We start from the raw sequence: 19,838 nt of genomic DNA, 5'->3' as shown, positions 1-19,838 counted from the left end.
AGCATCACATGTAAATCACAAAGACTTTATAATAGCAGTGGTTATACCTTAATTTTTTGTGCAGTGCTATATATCGTTTATAAAAGCACTATCACACCTACTTATTAATGAAATTCTTAAAAAAAATTTTTTTTAATGTTTGTTTATTTTTGAGACAGAAAGAGACAGAGCATGAGCAAGGTCAGGGCAGAGATAGAGAGGGAGACACAGAATCTGAAACAGCCTCCAGGCTCTGAGCTATCAGCACAGAGCCCGATGCAGGGCTTAAATTTGGGAATGGAGAGATCATGACCTGAGCTGAAGCTGGATGCCTAACTGACTGGGCCACCCAGGTGGCCTTTAATGAAATTCTTAAATTGGTCCTGTGAGTTGGTATATGGTCATCTTCACATCTGTAAAATGGAAATGCAGACATAGGATATTACTCGTTAAGGTCATACTGCCATTAGTGGAGGAGTTAGGACTAGAACCTTCATTTCCCAACTTGTAGTCCGTGCTTTTATTTTTTCCCCACAACAGATCTCATTACATCTGTCATTTGCAAAGTACACAATTAAACAATGGATCAGAACTGGGTTTAGGGATGCAGCAAAACAGGAAAGATAAAGTGGGACAGGACCTCAAGCTAGACAAAAGAAATTGCCTCTGAAATTTATTAGATGTTATCCTCTATGTAACACTTATATTTTGTACACATGTCCAATTTGTAAAATAATTGGGGGCTATAATAATCACATATATTGACTCCAGTATTTAGTGAATAAATGAAGCTGCTTGAACTCTTAGATTATCTACCTGTCCATAGAAGGTATCCAGTCAGTCTTCCTACTTGGGTCAGGAACAAGTTTCTGTATCTTGGAGTGGGGAAACTGGAAGAGTTGACAAAAATCATGGCAAAGGTGTCCAGATGAGAGGTTTTAGAGGGCACAATTTGTAGGTTATTATTTATAGCCCCCTTGTGGCCAAATCTGGAAAAACACTAAGAATGGAGGTTACAATTCAGAATACAGTAGTAGTTTGTAGCCCAATCAGATTTTAATAAACACTGACATTGAGGGTGGAGGTTGAGTGTTAACTTTAAGACTTTGCAACTTACATATACCACCCTCCTTATCCACCTGAGATCATAGTAAAATTCTTCCCATCTGTATCTCAGCTGAATGAGGAAGTACTGTATATGGCTCTTGACTGCAGGGTGCCTTGCTATTCAGCTGCTCTGTCAGTCTTTAGCAGGACAGTTTTCTTTGCTATACATAGGAAGCTTCTCTTTTAGTCAAGACCAGGACCATGAATCTACTGGTTGATTGTGCACAGAATAATTTGCATTATTATCAGGATTAAGAGTTTTCATTAGGGCATATAATAAAATTGGCTGTTTTTATATTTTAACTCCTCTTAATGTTGCCTTTTAAAAAATTTTCTAGTTCTCAAAAAATAAAAAATGGGATAAACTAAAAAAAACAAATCTTAACATATAGAGAACAAATTAGTTGTTACCAGAGGGGAGGTAGCTAGGGGGTATGGGTGAAATAGGTGAAGGGGATTAAGAGCACTTATCCTGATGAGCATTAAGTAATATATGATATTGTTGAATTCCTATATTATATACCTGAAACTACTACAACACTAAATGTTAACTACATTGGAATTAAAGTATTTTTTTCTAATTCTCAAGGTAATTTATAAACTTTAAAAGACCTTTTTTTTTTTTTTTAATCGTTAGGAAAACGAGTGGTCCTAATGAAGAAATTTCCTCTGGATGGAGAGAAGATTGGCAGAGAAGCGGCATTATTTATTGTTCCATCAGTTGTCAAAGGTAAAGTCTAAGATTTACCTTATGGATCTTTATATATTTTAGACACTAAGTTAAAATCTCCTGAGGAATTTAGGAATTTATATTCATAGTTACTATTCTAATATTGTTGTAAAATACGTATTTTTAAATTAGTAGAAGGTGGGGAAATTTGTTACTTAAAAAAAGATGTTTTGATTTCAAAGTAATATTCAGCCTTCTGGACTAAACAGTAATGTTTTTGTTTCTAGTTTTAAAAATAGAATACAGAAGTGAGGAAGGAAGCCATAATTGAAATAAAAAGTTTTCAGGTTATAAGGGATTTTTCAAAGGATATGACTAGAAATAGGTATTTCATTATTTTGGAAAATTAACAGACTATCATCAGGACCTATCTGGCATAAGAAGGTGTTAATAACAGTTCTAAAATACTTTGCCCAACAAACAGTATCGGTATTATTTAAAGACTTTAGATCAAATGTAAAAATTTGAGCCCTTGACATCCTGGAATAATTGAAAAATTACTAAATTTCAGTGCAGAACATGTAGCCTACTAATTTTGTGCTCTTGGGCAAATCACCTCTTTAAGCCTCAGCTCTGTTTGTAAGATGGGTATCTGCTCCTACCCAAGTTCATTGTGCTGGAAGAATTAATTAAGGTATTAGGTGTGAAGATCACTTTGGAAACTTTAGAGTACTACTCTCCTATAAGGCAGTAATAATACTGACGATAAATTAATGACCCAGTGGGGATATGCCATCAGTCTGCTGCTAACATAGTACTTACACATATTTTATTAGCCAGCTCTGGCATTCCATTTATATATATTTTTTCCCAGTCATACTTAGACTAAGAAGTGCAGTATTTTTTTTTTTTATTTTTTTTTTTTCAACGTTTATTTATTTTTGGGACAGAGAGAGACAGAGCATGAACGGGGGAGGGGCAGAGAGAGAGGGAGACACAGAATCGGAAACAGGCTCCAGGCTCCGAGTCATCAGCCCAGAGCCTGACGCGGGGCTCGAACTCCCGGACCGCGAGATCGTGACCTGGCTGAAGTCGGACGCTTAACCGACTGCGCCACCCAGGCGCCCCAAAAGTGCAGTATTTTAAATGGTGTTGGAAATGTTATTAATCAGAGTTTTGCTACATTGTTAAGGAAGAAAACAGGGAAACAACTTCTGCAATCCTCTAAGAATATAGGTCTTCTAATTCCAAGTGGATAAGGTCACAGAACTGGTCATCAGTTTAATCGAGGTCTTCTAAATCCAAATCTAAAACAATTCATGTTACACTTAACTGTTTTTTTAATGAAAAATATGTTATTGTAAACCTTATATGTGATGACATTATTCATTTTTCTTTTTCAGATAATACTAAATATACATATACTCCAGGATGCCCAATTTTTTACTGCTTACAAGATATTATGCGAGTCTGTAGTGAATCCAGCAGTCACTTTGCTACACTTACAGCAAGGATGTTAATAGCCTTGGATAAGTAAGAAATACCACTAAAAATATTTTTTAATAAGCCAAATACAGCTTCATAGTAGAAATTAGCTCTGTTAGAACAGAAGCAAATAATATGTATGTAACACAATGGTAAGTTTTTGAAGTAAAATATAAAAATGAAAAGCTCCAAAGACAGGATTTTCCTGATTTGCTTACAATAGGCTAATTTTTTTTCAAAAATGACAAAGACTGCCCTGGATGAAGGATTAAGATTCCTTGATGTAAAACTAGATTTGGGGAATTTTTTTGTTTGTTTTTTTGTTTTAATTTTCAAGTTGAGTTAACCACTGCCTTTGTTTTCCCTCCTACTTTTATACGAGATCTCTTATTTCCATCTTTCCTCCACTGCAGTAGTTCAATAGAACTAATTATGTCTTTAAAAATAATTAGGAGTGCCTGGGTGGCTCAGTTGGTTAAGTATCTGACTTCAGCTCAAATCATAATTTCACGGTTCATGGGTTCGAGCCCCATGTCAGGCTCTGTGCTGACAGCTGGGAACCTGGAGCCAGCTTTGGATTCCGTGTCTCCCTCTCTCTGTCTCTCCCTTGCTCGTGCTCTGTGTCTCTCTCAAAAATAAACATTAAAAAAAAAGTTGTTTTTTTAAACAGTTAAATAAGCAATTGACTGAAGTTCTCTTTCTGTTTTCCCTAATGCTGGGCCAAATGGCTCCTCAAGTTGTTCTGACAGATTTAGTATTGAGTTACTCTGAGTGAGAGTAGACAAGAGTAAGTTAGACAACTTGTTTAAACCTATCATGCCTTTGTCTTTCTGTAACAACAGAGCAAATGTCACCTACATCTCAATGGTTCAGATCTTAAAAGTACTTCACGTTTTTTGAAAGGCGTTTTATTATAATGGTATATGCATTTTTTAAAATTTATTTTGAGAGAGACAGAGCACGAGTGGGGGAAGGGCAGAGAGAGAGGGAGAATCCCAAGTAGGCTCCATGCTATCAGCGCAGAGCCCCATGCGGGGACTGAACCTACAAACTGTGAGATCATGACCTGAACTGAAATCAAGAGTCAGATGCTCAACCAACTGAATCACCCAGGTACCCTGGTATAAACATCTTTAAAAATAGTTTGCTGTGTCTATTAACAAAAACTTTGATTAATACTAAATGAAGTATTTAACACTAGCTAAAAATATAAAAATCTGAATGTGATATTAGAATATATCACACAATAGGGGGCACCTGGGTGGCTCAGCTAAGCATCTGAGTTCGACTCAGGCCACCATCTCACAGTTTGTGATTTCAAGCCCCACATTGGGCTCTCTGCTGTCAGTGTGGAGCCCGTTTCAGATACTGTCTCCTCACTCTGCCCCTCCCTAACTTGTGCTTTCTGTCTCAAAAATAAATACAAAAAAAAAATTTTTTTAAAGGGGCACCTGGGTGGTTCAGTCAGTTACTGAACTTTGGCTCAGGTCATGATCTCACAGTTCGTGGGTTCAAGCCCCACTTTGGGCTCTGTGCTGACAGTTCAGAGCCTGGAGCCTGTTTCATACGCTGTGTCTTTCTCTCTGTCCCTCCCCTGCTCATGCTCTGTTTTTATCTCTCAAAAATAAATTAAAAAAAAAGAATGTATCACACATCAGAGTTGGATGGGCTACTTTCTTCATCTTCACTTTTGAACAAATACTTCTACTACCTCTTCTTTTTTATTTTGCCAGGTGGTTAGATGAACGCCATGCACAATCTCACTTTATTCCAGCTTTATTCCGGCCTTCTCCTCTTGAGCGGATAAAAACTAATGTCATAAACCCTGCATATGCTACTGAATCAGGTCAAATGGAAAACTCATTACATATGGGCTACAGTGCACTAGAAATAAAGAGTAAAATGTTAGCCCTAGAGAAAGCAGATACCTGTATTTACAACCCTTTGTTTGGATCAGATCTTCAATATACGAACCGGGTAAGAGTTGAATGAATTTTGGCTCTGATTTCAAAAGACATTTTATGTCAAATGTAATTTTTTCCTAAGGTAAATATACCTGTTACTAATTGTAACCATAAGATGACATATACAGTTAGTTGTATATATGTCTATTAAAGCCAAGTATCTGAAGCTCTTAAGGGGTTTTTGTTTTTTCTATTTTCCCGTTTTAGGTAGATAAAGTGGTAATAAATCCATACTTTGGTCTAGGAGCTCCAGACTACTCAAAAATCCAAATTCCCAAACAAGAAAAATGGCAGAGAAGCATGAGCAGTGTCACAGAAGACAAGTACTGTTTTGGTTTTACTCCACATTGCTTTTTTAAAACTTATATTCTAATGTTAAAATATTGTTTAAAATGATATATGCAATTAGTATGCAATGTAATCATTGCATAGATGATTTCGTTTGCAGCTGCTAAGTGACCAAAGCTTTCATATATATGTCATGTTTGTTTTGAAACAGTTTGAATTTCAAAAGTGCTTTTTAAAAAAAAAATTATTTGTTTTTAATAATTAGGGAACGACAGTGGGTAGATGACTTTCCTCTCCATCGAAGTGCCTGCGAAGGAGATTCAGAATTACTAAACCGTCTTCTCAATGAAAGATTTTCAGTCAACCAATTAGATAGTGACCACTGGGCGCCCATTCATTATGCATGCTGGTAAATGGATTACTTTTTTTTTTTTTTTTTTTTTTTCTTAGAAGGAATGAATCTTTAGTTGTAAACGTTAGTGCTTCTTTTCAGAACTATTCTCATTCCGGCTCCTTTTTCTCTACCACGTTTGCCTTATGAGCTTTCTATTTAGATATCTGATTACTATATATACATACCACTCTTCAGAATTACAAGGTCTGCCCCATGAGAAAAGTATCATTGGTGTTCTTATGCATTACCAGGTCATCCTGTGTAATAGCTAATCACTAGCAAGTGTCATTATACAGCAGTAGGTCCTTTTTCACCCTTGTAATTTCTATTGTTTTGTATTAGATAAATGTTTGTTTTACTCTTCTCTTGCTATAAAACTTACATGAGGTAACTACTTATGTTTTGATGTTGATCATATTAGATAAGTATCCATTTAGTACTTTGGAAAACCGTGGCATCAAGAAACTCCCAAAAGCCTTCATTAGAATCAAAGCCTTCCATTCTTTATTTTTTTTAAAGCGGAATTAACTCACAAGATTGGGGTTATTAACTCTTTCTACTCACTGTGAACTTGTGTTCATTACAGTATTTAAGTGTTAGCTATAGTTTATTCTCTAAAAAGGATGTAATGAAGTGATTTACCATTATTTCTTATGGGTTAGCTGCTTTTGAGTTACTGTTGAAAGTGAACTTCCTTGGCTAGTTTAAGAAGTGCCTACATTATTCACTGCCTGTTAAATGTCCACTTTTTCTTTTTGAAGGTTTATTTCATTTTGAGAGGGGTAGAGGGAGAGAGAGAGAGAATCCCAAGTAGGCTCCGAGCTGTTGGTATAGAGCCCAATGTGGAGCTGGAACTCATGAACTGTGAGATCATGACCTGAGCCAAAATCAGGAGTCAGACACTTAACCAGCTGAACCACCGAGGTGCCCCAAATGTCCACTACGTCTTATCTGAGCCACATTTAACAAGATATTTCACCTCTCCGCGTCTGTTTATTTATCTATATGTAAAGGCATTAATTCGGTCATTGCTCAAACTTATTTTGATTTCACTGATTCCAAAATTTGTGATCCAGTAGCTAAATATAGTTGCTTTTAATATACATCTTCTCTCTCTTAAAAAATATGCTGTTTCCCTAAAACTATGCTAGTTTATTCAAGAAATATGCTCTTAATTTTTTTTCTATTTCCTCAAAACTAGGCTTCTTTATTCTGTGTGTTCTTAATTGTTTTCCCATTACAGGGAATTTTCTATTCATATTTGGAGTTACCTTAAATATATATATATATATACATATACGTATATTTGTATACATATATACGTATATGTATATATATATATATATATACACACACACATATATATATTTTAATTTTTTTATTAGAGAGCTTGAGCTGGGGAGAGGGGCAAAGGGAGAGAGACAGAAAACCTTAAGCAGGTTCCACACTCAGCATGGAGCCCAAAGTAGGGCTCAATCCCAATACCCTAGGATCATGACCTGAGTAGAAATCAGAAGTCAGACGCTCAACCGACTGAGCCACCCAGGCATCCCTACCCTAAATGTTTTTTAACTGAACTTCTGTTTGTTTCTTCAGATTACTAATAAATATTGGTAGCAGCAGCAGTACAAAAAGAAATCACGTGCCTTATATGGAACTAAACGAAAAGAGGTAGAGAATATACTTCAAATCACAAGAAAGTACACTGTGGAATTGGGAAGGATGGAGGCAGAGAATTTTAGTTGAGAAATCCCAAATTTGTATTTGGTTAATATTGTCCTTTTTTGTGGCATGGGTTATTTTCTAATAAAAGAATGGTAATATTTTTAAGTATCTATTACATAAAAACAGAAGTATGGTATAGTATTTAATGTTCTTTGGAATGTACTTAGGTTTTAGTCGTAATAATTCTTATTTCCTAAAAGTATGACCTTTGGGAAGTTACTTAATGTCTCTAAGGACCTGTGTCTTTATCTACAAGATGAACTTAATATATTTCTTAAGATTAAAGGAGAAAATGCAAATCAATGTCTTTCTCAAATCAATGTCTTTTTTCTCTGATCCTATTTTTAGGTTTCATGTTATTGCTAAAGAGTATTTTTGAACTATGAGTATTTTATTCCCTTCAAATTACCCCATCTTCACAGTAGCTTAGCTGTCTATCCTTTTGGTCTCATTTATCCTGTCAGCCATTTAGTCCTCCCTTATGAGCTGTTCTAAACCTTTGTAGTCATAAGCACTTAAACTCCCACTACTTCCTTTCTCTACTCTTATCAGGTAGTTTTACCCCCCTATTTTCAAAGAAAATTGAAGCCATCAGAAATGTCCTTCTGTATAGTTTTTGTTCTCATCTCTCTCCTGTGTCATTCAGTATGCAAGTAAAAGTCCTTGTTTGCCATTAAATTCACTCTTTCCTTTTCTGCATTTTCTTTTTTATTGCCTTCAAACATGTGTGGTCTCTCCCTCTTGAAAAGAACATTAATTTGGCCCTGCTGCCTTTTCTGGCCACTATCCCATTTCTATCCTTCCTTTCACTGCTAGATCTCAAAGGTGAGTGGGTCACACTCACTCTCACTGTTGTCTCTTTTTTTACTCTTCATGAACCTTCTTAAACTTTTCTGAGATTTTAATCTCTTTCCCTGCTCTCCAGCATTAAATACTGTTGACCATCCCTTCATTCTAAGAACAAGTTGGAGTTGAAGGGGCATAATGGAGCTATAATGAAGGTCAATACAAATGCAAATTATTATTGTTACATTATTAGTATTCTTGAAATACTGGCTTCCATTCTGTGACCTAAGTGTGTGTTATCGTATGGAAACTGCTATACTAAGATTCAGAAAACTGGATTCTAACACTGGCTAGTAACCATGGGACCTTCAGAAAGCTACTTACCTGGTTCAAGTTTCATTTTTCTTAACTGAGCAATAAAAATACTTCTGCCTGGGGCGCCTGGGTGGCGCAGTCGGTTAAGCGTCAGACTTCAGCCAGGTCACGATCTCGCGGTCCGTGAGTTCGAGCCCCGCGTCAGGCTCTGGGCTGATGGCTCGGAGCCTGGAACCTGTTTCCGATTCTGTGTCTCCCTCTCTCTCTGCCCCTCCCCTGTTCATGCTCTGTCTCTCTCTGTACCAAAAATAAATAAACGTTGAAAAAAAAAAATTAAAAAAAAAAAATACTTCTGCCTGCCTCATAAGTTGTTTTGAAGATTATATTAAGTAATTATATATGAAAGTACCTTGAAAACTTTAAAGCATCATACAGAATGTATGTTTATATTAATTATTTGTATTACTTCTTGAATTGCTGTCTTAGACATGTCTTTTCCTGTCCTGAAAGATTGTTTTTCAAGATGCATTTCATTGGTCTAAGATAATTTTTCTCTAAATTCTCTCTCAGAAGGATTTCATCCATTCTCCCAGCCTTAATGGTAATTCTTTTCAGTTAGATGAATTTGCCTATTCTCAGATAGATATGCCAAGCCTTTGCCTTCCTCCTGAGTACTAAGCATGCATTTTCAAATGCCTACTGAACAGTTCACTCATTTTTTTGTGCGTAAGGCAGTTTATCGAATGCAGAGCCAGTGTACCTACCCTCCAGGAATTTCTAGGCTACCTCTTTGTGTGTTATATTGTATTTCCTCAAAAAATATATTTAAGAAGGAAAAAGGTTTTCTACCCATTGTTCCAGAATAATAAGGGGGAAAGTACATAAAATAAGTCCCACAAAAGAATGAAAAATGAAATGCTGCAGGTAGTGAGATTATAGAAGGGGAAGATTTTAAACTGTTTCTGAGAAATAACAGAATTTAACCTAAACAAAATGAGGAGGAGGGAAAGGACATCTCAAGAATAGCAAAGAACATAAGCAAAAAGTGAAATGAATAAAAAAGAGTAGCATACAAGTGGCAGGTTTAGGGTATAAGAAGGATATGTGAAAGGAGAAGAAAGGAAAGTGGACGGCAAATCAAATCACTTTTAAAGATGTGTAATTTTCCCTCAAATGTACCAAATTTCCTTTCCCTTTCCCCCTCCCACCCATTTATTTACAAACAATGAATATACTTTTCCAATATTGCTTCAGATTGTAGCCTTATAGAAGTCTTTGGCTCTGACCAAATTGTGGACTCAACTGTGTCTGACACAAGCCTTTGTACTCTTTTGTTTTTGTTTTTGTTTTTGTTTTTAAAGTAGGCTTCACACCCAGTGCAGAGCCCATTGCAGGGCTTGAACTCACGGTCATGAGATCAAGACCTGAGCTGAGATCAATAGCTGGGTGCTTAACCAACTAAGCAACCCAGACACCCACCATGCTTTGTACTCCTCTGGGTCTTTGTTTACTTACTCTTTTTCCCCCTGCCTAAAATATTTTTACCTCTCTTCAGCATCTCTTCAGTTCCTTCCTATTTAAAGTCCAGTTCTAATTCTTCTATCAAAATATTTCAGGAAGTCTTAGACTGAAGTCCTGCCTTTTCTGACATTTTTTTAAAGTGTTAAGTTATATATCATTTTGACTTGAGAAATAAACAATGCTTATTTTGTTGTTATTCTAAGCTGTTTCTTAAGTTTTACAGCATAATGTAACTTATCCAATGTTTTTGTTTTACCTCTGTGATTACACTGTAAGCCTTTATCCAAGCAGAGACCACGTATCTTCTCCATCTTTATGTCTCCCACATTGCCTAATACAACAGCTACATATCAAATTATATCTTTGGGCTTATTTTACAAATCCCAATCAGACCTAAGTGAAAAGCATTATGAAGTTTATGAGTTACATTCTGATTCTGAACCTATTTTTGACTAAAAATTTTATTTCCTTAATTTATAATTTTTGTACCTTGCATGTGGTAGTTCTTTCTCATCTTGTATTTGAGGTTATAGTCCCTCCTAGTTGATCAGAAACAGAAACAGTTGAATTGAACCAGAAGAATTCATAAGAAATGCTTAGACACTGAAAAACATTTATGTCGATATCTTACTAAAAAAAGATCTTAAATTTCTTTGAGATAGTGTCTGAGATTTAACTTTTTAAAACATCTTGGGGGCATCTGGATGGCTCAGTAGTTTAAGCATCCAACCCTTGTTTTCAACTGTAGGTCATGATCTTGCAGTTGATCAGATCAAGCCCTGTGTTGAGCTCTGTGCTGACAGTGTGGGGCCTGCTTGGGATTCTCTCTCTCCTGTCTCTGCCCCTCTCCTGCTCACATGCACATTCTCTTTCTCTCTCTCTCTCAAAATAAATAAATAAATATTAAAGATAATAATATTTTTTTTAATGTTTCAGATTATTTTGGGGGGTAAGTTTCATTTTTTTTTTTTACAGGTATGGAAAAGTTGAGGCCACTCGCATATTGTTAGAGAAAGGAAAGTGCAATCCAAACCTTTTAAATGGACAGCTTAGTTCTCCTCTTCATTTTGCTGCTGGAGGAGGACATGCTGAAATAGTACAGATTCTCCTAAACCATCCAGAAATTGACAGAGTAAGTTATTTTCCAGGGTTTTTTTAAATGTCTAAGCAATGAATAACCAGTAATGACACTAAAATGTTCAATTGTATACTTGAGAAACCAACTGAAAAAAATAAATTTTTCTTAGTATGTAGTATACGTAATATCTATGTATAAGCTTTGATTTTATACATGTTTTTATTGTGATAAAATATGCCCCACATAAAATTTACCATTATAGCCATTTTTAGATGTATAGTTCGGTGGCATTAATTACATTCATTTTTTTAAATTTATTTATTTTATTATTTTTTTCTTTATTTTTTTCTTTTTTCAATATATGAAGTTTATTGTCAAAATTGGTTTCCATACAATACCCAGTGCTCATCCCAAAAGGTGCCCTCCTCAATACCCATCACCCACCCTCCCCTCCCTCCCACCCCCCATCAACCCTCAGTTTGTTCTGTTTTTAAGAGTCTCTTATGCTTTGGCTCTCTTCCACTCTAACCTCTTTTTTTTAATTACATTCATATTGTGGTGCAATCATCACCACCATCAATCTCCTGCATATACATAAAATTTAACCTCTTTTTGTGTTACGTTGTATTTCCTCAAAAAAGAAAGAAAAAGAATTTCTATCCATTTTTCAGAATTTGTGTTAATAAGTATTTTAAAGGGGAAAATAATCGCTTTAAACAAAACCTTTGTTGCATCTTATAATCAGAACTTTTAAAAAAACAATAATCACATTGATTAGTGCTTTGAGTCTTTCATCTTTATCAATTCATGTTTATTTTAAGTATTGTATGTGCTAAGTGTGGTTAATATTTAATACTTGACAAAAGTCTGTTTTTTGTGAAACTGTGACATTTTCACTTACAATACCATATATCTGTAATACTTTTTTCTTTATATTTTTATTTTTTCCAACATTTCTAGCACATAACGGACCAACAAGGAAGAACCCCCTTAAATATTTGTGAAGAAAACAAACAAAATAACTGGGAAGAAGCTGCAAAACTGTTGAAGGAAGCCATTAACAAACCAGTAAGAATTACTTTCAGAAATAGAGCCACACCAACTGTTTAAATTAATAAGTAATTTGAGGATCTGTGGCAAGAGTGGAATGGATGGATGGTTTCTTTATTGCTTTTAGAAAACCTCATAGTTAGATCTCTTAAGTATTAAATTTGTTATCATCCCTAACATTAAGACATTTATTCTTGAATAACAAAATAAAATTGCATGATAAATCTTTTAAGCACTTAAAATTAACCTAATTTCCAGTATAATCTCAATACTTGATAATGTCTGAAAGAGCAATAACATTAAGATAGAGAAGAATTAACAATTAGAAAAACTCAGTTTGCCTAATAGTTACAGTTATGATAAAATTATGATTAATTTAAAAACTGTGAAAACTTGCAAACCAGATAAAAGGATTTATATCAACAGATAAAGTGTAAAAGTTTGATCTCAACAAATATAATCTCTGAGCCTTTCCAGACCTTTCCATCAGTTAGGCAATAAGTATTTGTGGAGTATTTCTGTGAATTTAACACCTTGAAATGCTGAAAGTGACAAATGATAAAGAGTAAACATATGATCTCTGCCTTTAAGAATATAAACACACAAACTCACCACACAACAGATTTTGTCAAAATACTGTTCCATGAGCACAAGACAAAGTCAAGGAAATAGGTAACAGTACAGGCACCCTTCTATTATACTTCATTATAATTTTTTTGAAATTTTTTTAATGTTTATATATTTTTGAGAGAGAGAGAGTGTGTGTGTGCAAGCGAGGGGTAGAGAGAGAGGCAGACACAGAATCTGAAGCAGGCTCCAGGCTCTGAGCTGTCAGCACAGAGCCTGACGTGGGGCTCGAACTCAGGAACCACAAGATCATGACCTGAGCCGAAGTCAGACTCTTAACCGACTGAGCCACCCAGGTGCCCTCAATTTATTTTCTAATTATATAGAACACATTATTATTCCTGGCATAATTTTTATATTCTAAATGAACAAGATAAGAGGAATTAGGTACTTTTATCTAAAATGAACTGGCCTGGAAGTTATTTGGGGGCTTCCAATATAGTAAAATATGTTGAGAACATATTGAGTTACTTCCAGTGACAATAAAAATGTATTGAGGATATATTGAGAAACCACAATTAGCTATTACCTCACACCAATCAGAATGGCTAGTTTCAAAAAGATAAGAAATAAGAAGTGTTGGTGAGGATTTGGAGAAAATGGTGGAACCCTTGTGCAGTCTTAGAATGTAAATTGGTGCAGTCACTGTGGAAAACAGTATGGAGGTTCCTTAAGAAATTAAAAATAGAGATACCATATGATCTGGTAATTCCACTACTGAGTATTTACACAAAGAAAATGAAAACACTAAATTAAAAAGATACATGAAATCGCTTCTCAACCTTTTGGCTAAAATCAAATATAAAAAGATACAGGTACTCCTATGTTTATCACAACATTATTTATAGTAGCCAAGATATGGAGGCAAACTAAGTGTACATCAATAGATGAATGGATAAACAAGATGTAGTACATATATACAATAGAATATTAACCATAAAAAAGAATGAAATCTCACCATTTGCACCAACATGGATGGACCTAGAGGGTATTACGCTAAGTGCAATAAGTCAGACAGAAAGACAAATGCTATATGACTTCACATATATGTGGAATCAACAAAACAAAAACAAAAAAACAGACTCTTAAATATAGAGAACAGAGTGGTGGTTGCTAGAGGGGAGGTGGGTGAGAGAAGGGCAAAATAGGTGACAGGAATTTTTTTTTTTAATGTATTGAAAATATTATTACTCTCTGAGATTTTTCTGAAGAGGAGGAAAGAAAATGGCTCAAGGTCCGTTGTTCCATAACTTTCATGTGTACGGTCTTCCATCACAGATTCCTCTTAGGACAAATTACTGCTAGTACACATTTCTGCCATATAATCTTTAGCCCTCTAGACTCACAAGATACTTGACTAACACCAGATTTAGTAACCAAGTCTGTATCCCCCATAAGATACCTACTTTGTACATGAAGAGCTTTAAAACATTTCCTAGAAGAATCCAAAGTTGAATATTTTTTACGAATCATTCACCTTAGTCTCTCAAGCTTACATGATCATGAATCATCCAGAGAAAAAAAAAGTGGAAAATATACATAATGGAAATAAAACTTTTTTAAATAATGCCAACAGATACTCACTTGAAGTAGTTTCCTGTTATTTTCCATTTTAGAAATCTATAATAAAGCACATGAAGTTGAAACTGAAGCATTTTGTTAGGTTGGGATATATAATTTCTAACCAGATTGCATAATTTATTATTGTCTTTTGTCCTAGTATGAAAAAGTTCGGATATACAGAATGGATGGATCATACCGTTCTGTTGAACTGAAGCATGGAAATAATACCACAGTGCAGCAGATAATGGAAGGAATGCGTCTCTCTCAAGAAACACAGCAATATTTCACTATTTGGATCTGTTCAGAAAACCTCAGTAAGAAAGTTGTTATTCTGTTGTGTAAACCTCACTATTTTTGAGAGTAGGTTGGCAAACTTAAGTATAGCGTCAGTTTTTTAATGACTTTCACATTTTCAAATGATACAGTGATCTTCTCTTTTATATAAATTACTAGTATTCCAACTGCTGAAATAGGTAAGCCTCTGGGCCCTGCATCCCTTGCTTCATTCAAAGCAATTTTTAATCATTTTAAAACTTCTTCTTTAACCATGGAATTTAACTTGAATGCCATTAAATGTATTGCTCATCCAACTTGCCTGTATTGTCAGTGCTCATTTCACCTGAAATAATGCAAATTTTTTTTGTATTAGTTTTCTATGAAATCTTTTTTTTTTTATTTTTTTTAACATTTATTCATTTTTGAGACACAGGGAGGGACAGAGCATGAGTGGGAAAGGAGCAGAGAGAGAGGGAGACATAGAATCTGAAGCAGGCTCCAGGCTGTGAGCTGTCATCCCAGTGCCCAACGTGGGACTCACACTCACAGACCGTGAGATCATGACCTGAGCTGAAGTCAGATGCTTAACCAAGACTGAGCCACCGGGCGCCCCTCTATCAAATATTTTCATTTAAAATTATCCTGATGTCACTATAGATTTGTCTTTCAAGCAAATATTGCAAATACATAAAGGAGTTAATTGAGGTTATTATGATTGGTTATTTAATGATTTGTCTTTTTTTTTTAACTCTAGATTCTACTGATTGTATCATAAATAGGCTATCATGGAATTAAAGATCTTATATACATTTGATACATTTTGTTTTAGGAATTATCGTAATTCTTATATTCTTTAATTTTTTACAGATTTTGTTTGTTTCTTTCTTTCTTTATAAGTAGGCTCCTTGCTCAGCACAGAGCCCAATGCCAGGCTTGAACTCATGACCCTGAGATCAAGACTTGAGCTGAAAGCAAGAGTTGGAGGCTTAACCGACTGAATTACTCAGGCACCCTTTTAAGATTTTATTTTTAAGGGGCGCCTGGGTGGCTAAGTCGAATGGCCTGGGTGGCTATGTTGGTTTAGTGTCTGACTCTTGATGTCAGTTCATGTCATGATCCCAGGATTGTGGGATCAAGCCCCATGTTGGGCTCCATGCTGAGCATGGGGCCTGCTTAAAATTCTTCCTCTTCCCCCTCTGCCTCTCTCCCCTTTGCCCCACGCATGCTCTCTCTAATTAAAAAAGAAAAAAAAATTTATTTCTATGTAATTTCTCTTTTTTTCTTTCTTTTTTTTTTTTTTAATTTTTTTAACGTTTATTTATTTTTGAGACAGGGAGAGACAGAGCATGAATGGGGGAGGGGCAGAGAGAGAGGGAGACACAGAACCGGAAGCAGGCTCCAGGCTCTGAGCCATCAGCCCAGAGCCCGACGCGGGGCTCAAACTCACGGACCGTGAGATCGTGACCTGAGCTGAAGTCGGATGCTTAACCGACTGAGCCACCCAGGCGCCCCTATTTCTAAGTAATTTCTATACCCGACATGGGGCTCAAACTTAAAACCCTAAGATCAAGAGTCATATTCTCTACAAACTGGGCCACCTAGGCGCCCCTCATAATTCTTAAATTCTTTTTTTTTTTAATGTTTATTTATTTATTTTGAGAGTGAGTGAGTGCATGTGTGTGCAGGAGTCAGGGGGCTGGGGAGGAGGTAGGGAGAGAGGAGAGAACCAGAGAATCCCATCCCAAGTGGGCTCTGCCCTGTTAGCACATAGCCTTGCGTGGGGCCTATCCCAGGATCCATGAGACCATGACCTGAGCTGAAATCAAGAGTTGGGTGCCCAATTAACTGAGCCACCCGGGCACCTCCATAATTCTTATATTCTTAAAAACAAAAGCTCTTCACCTAAAATTGGGTAGTAACATTATTAGTTAAAGTTAGCGTTGATTAGAATTTAGACCTTTACTTTGTGTGTATTCAGCACTTAAGTACAGATAATTTAATACAAATTTTCCATGTGTTGATATAATTTATTTTTACATTATCATTTATAAAAGGAAAGATGTTTTTCAGGCCTTCAACTCAAGCCTTATCATAAACCATTGCAACATGTTCGTGACTGGCCAGAAATACTTGCTGAATTAACTAATTTGGATCCCCAAAGAGAAACACCACAGCTTTTCCTAAGAAGAGATGTGAGACTTCCTTTGGAAGTTGAAAAAAAGGTTTGTGTGGAAATCTTATTTTAGTCATTTAAATACACAGAATCTATTGAGTTCCTGTGGTAGGCACTAGAAATAAAAATTGTGCTTTCCCTGTATGAGGACGAGGAGATTTTCTGTTTTTCTGTTCAATCCTCACATCCCTGGGGTAAGTGGTAGAGTTTGAGTTAGTCTACTTACAAAGCCCCTGGTTGGTTTTCCTATTTCTACCTTCATTGTTATAGAAACAAAAGAAATAGAGAATCTATTGTAAAGAGAATTAGCAACCAGATGGAAGATGGATTATACAAAAAAAAAGTTTTTAGTATAGTTAGGAAGTACAGTATCAAAGATAAATTTAATAAAGGGCTAATCAGTGGTAAATTTCAGACGAGCAAAGAGATATGTTGATGTGGGAGGAGAACAGAAAATATATTCTGAATGGAGAAGATTATATTTGCAAAGGGGATATAAAAAAGTTATTCTCAAAAGTCAGTAAGTGGCTATTTTCAAATCAAGCAGAAATTATATAGATAGTAAAAAATGAGAATAGAATTTACATTTGATAAAAAGATCTGTTCCATACAAGTACACTTGGATTTGAATTTCTGTAAATTTTAGAGGATGTGGGATAATGCTATCTGAAAGATGAATGGACAACAAAGAAATTTAAGGTAGATATCGCAAGTTAAACTAAGTGTGAAGGCTAACTACAAGAGTAGCTTTGAAATTGAAGAAAAAAAGTTTCAAGGTCTCATAACTTTGGTGAAGAAAAAATATACAGTGCATTTCCTGATTGTTATCCAAGGGAATATTAAACAGACAAGGTTAAGCAAAGTTATATGAAAAGTTCAGTGGCCATGTACAAACTTGATAAATGTTTTGTATCTAACTATTCATATTGTCCCTTTTATATTATCAAACCAAAGATAGACTTGATCCTCTCACTGAAATATACTGGCAGTTACATAAAGCGTGTATGAAACTTACCAAAAACAAAGATCTTAATTATTAATTAAAAAATGTGTTAGATTTTCATAAGTAGAACAAAGGGGAAAAAAAAACAATTTATCATCTCAATTGACACAGAAAAGATAGTTGACAAAATCCAATTTCATGATAAAACTCTTATAATAGGAATAGATGGGAACTTCCTCAACATGATAAATGGCATTTATGAAAAACCTACAGCAGGCATACTCGATGAAAGGCTGAAAGCTAAGATCATGAAAAAGACAAGGATGCAGCTTTCACCAATGCTATTTAACACTAACCAGAGCAATTAGATGAAGGAAGGAAGGAAGGAAGGAAGGAAGGAAGGAAGGAAGGAAGGAAGGAAGGCAGGCAGGCAGGCGGAAAAAAATAAAAAGCATCCATACTGGAAAGGAAAAAATTCGCAAATCACATGATCCTATATAGAGGATCCACAAAAAAGCTATTGGGGTAATAAATAGATTCAACAATGTGCAAGTTACAAGCTCAACACACAAGAATCAGTGGTTTCTACATACATCAATGAACAACCAAAAAAGGAAATTAAGAAATTAATCAAAATGCATCTTAAAGAAAATGCTAGGAATAAATTTAACAAAAGAGGTGCAAGACTTGTACACTCAGAACTATAAAACATTACTGAAAAAAACTAAAGATCTGTGTAACTGGAAAGACATCTGTGTTAAGGGTAGGAAGATTTAATATTGTTAAGATGTCCACACTAGCCAAGCATGTACTGATTTACCACATTATCTAAAAAAAAATTCCAAAAGCCTTTTTGTAGAAGTGGAAAAGGCAATCCTTAAATTCATATGTAATTACACAGGGCCTTGAACAGCTAAAGCAACCTTGAAAAAAGAATAGAGTCGAGGGATTCACACTTCCAATTTCAAAACTTACTACAAAAGCCACAGTAATTAGGGACAATTATATAGACCAATGGATTAGAAATGAGAGTACAGAAATAAACCCAATACATCTGTAACCAAAATCTATAGTCAGCTGATTTTTGACAAGGGTGCCAATGAAAAAAGAGTGGTCTTTTCAACAGATGGTGCAAAAGTATGAAATTGGACCCTGAATCACACCATATATAAAAGTAACTCACTGGATCAACAACTTAAATATAAGAGCTAAAAACCATAAAGCTCTTAGAAGCAAACCAACAGATAAATCTTCATGACCTTAGATTTGACAATGGTTTTTTTTTTTAAGCTTACTCATTTATTTCGAGAGTGAGAGAGAATGTGCAGGGGGAGGGTGACAGAGAGAGGGAGAGAGAATCCCAAGCAAGCTCCACGGTGTGGGCCTGATATGGGGCTTGAACTCAAAAATTGTGAGATCATGACCTCAGTCGAAACCAAGGGTTGGACACTCAACTGACTGAGCTACTCAGGTGCCCCTGGCAATGGAGTTTTAAATAGGACACCAAAACTGTGAGCAACAAAAGAAAGTATACATAAATTGGACTTCAAAATTAAAAACATTTGTGCATCAAAGGATATTATCAAGAAAGTGAAAAGACGATTTACAGAATGGGAGCTACAACTCAACAACAAAAAGACAACCCAGTTAAAATGGGCAAAAGACTTGGTTTCTCCAGTGAAGATACACAAATGACCAAGAAACTTGTGAAAAGATGCTCAACATCAATGGTCATTAGGGAAATGTACATCAAAACACAATGAGAATCTACTTCACACCTCCTAGGATGGCTATTTTAATTAAAAAAAAGAAAATAATGAATGTTGGTAAAGTTACAAAGAATTTGTCATCCTTATACATTGCAGGTAGGAATGTAAAATGGTATAGCTGCTGT

At 35.4% G+C, this 19,838-nt stretch overlaps 1 protein-coding gene and 1 long non-coding RNA gene across 6 annotated transcripts in view; one reads left to right on the top strand and one right to left on the bottom strand.

Annotated features, from left to right (window-relative positions):
* KRIT1 (KRIT1 ankyrin repeat containing) overlaps positions 1 to 19,838 on the top strand; it is a 40,708-nt gene that overhangs the window by 9,107 nt on the left and 11,763 nt on the right. For all 5 annotated transcript variants that reach the window (XM_003982743.6, XM_011280378.4, XM_011280377.4 and 2 more), the window contains 9 exons: positions 1,724 to 1,816; positions 3,160 to 3,289; positions 4,975 to 5,218; positions 5,413 to 5,528; positions 5,759 to 5,902; positions 11,210 to 11,366; positions 12,273 to 12,380; positions 14,710 to 14,866; positions 16,899 to 17,050. In XM_003982743.6, coding sequence (XP_003982792.2) covers positions 1,724 to 1,816; positions 3,160 to 3,289; positions 4,975 to 5,218; positions 5,413 to 5,528; positions 5,759 to 5,902; positions 11,210 to 11,366; positions 12,273 to 12,380; positions 14,710 to 14,866; positions 16,899 to 17,050 — 1,301 coding nt within the window. The remainder of the gene's footprint in view (positions 1 to 1,723; positions 1,817 to 3,159; positions 3,290 to 4,974; positions 5,219 to 5,412; positions 5,529 to 5,758; positions 5,903 to 11,209; positions 11,367 to 12,272; positions 12,381 to 14,709; positions 14,867 to 16,898; positions 17,051 to 19,838) is intronic.
* Positions 214 to 11,010, bottom strand: LOC111559497. The gene is made up of 3 exons (XR_002740474.2): positions 10,724 to 11,010; positions 796 to 979; positions 214 to 392 (listed from the first exon to the last, which is right to left on the bottom strand). It is a non-coding gene; the product is annotated as an uncharacterized LOC111559497 (long non-coding RNA).

Source organism: Felis catus, chromosome A2, assembly GCF_018350175.1.
Source record: "Felis catus isolate Fca126 chromosome A2, F.catus_Fca126_mat1.0, whole genome shotgun sequence".
Taxonomy (NCBI): Eukaryota; Metazoa; Chordata; class Mammalia; order Carnivora; family Felidae; genus Felis; species Felis catus.
The sequence above is the reverse complement of the archived record's forward strand: the minus strand, read 5'-3'. Positions and strand labels throughout refer to the sequence as shown.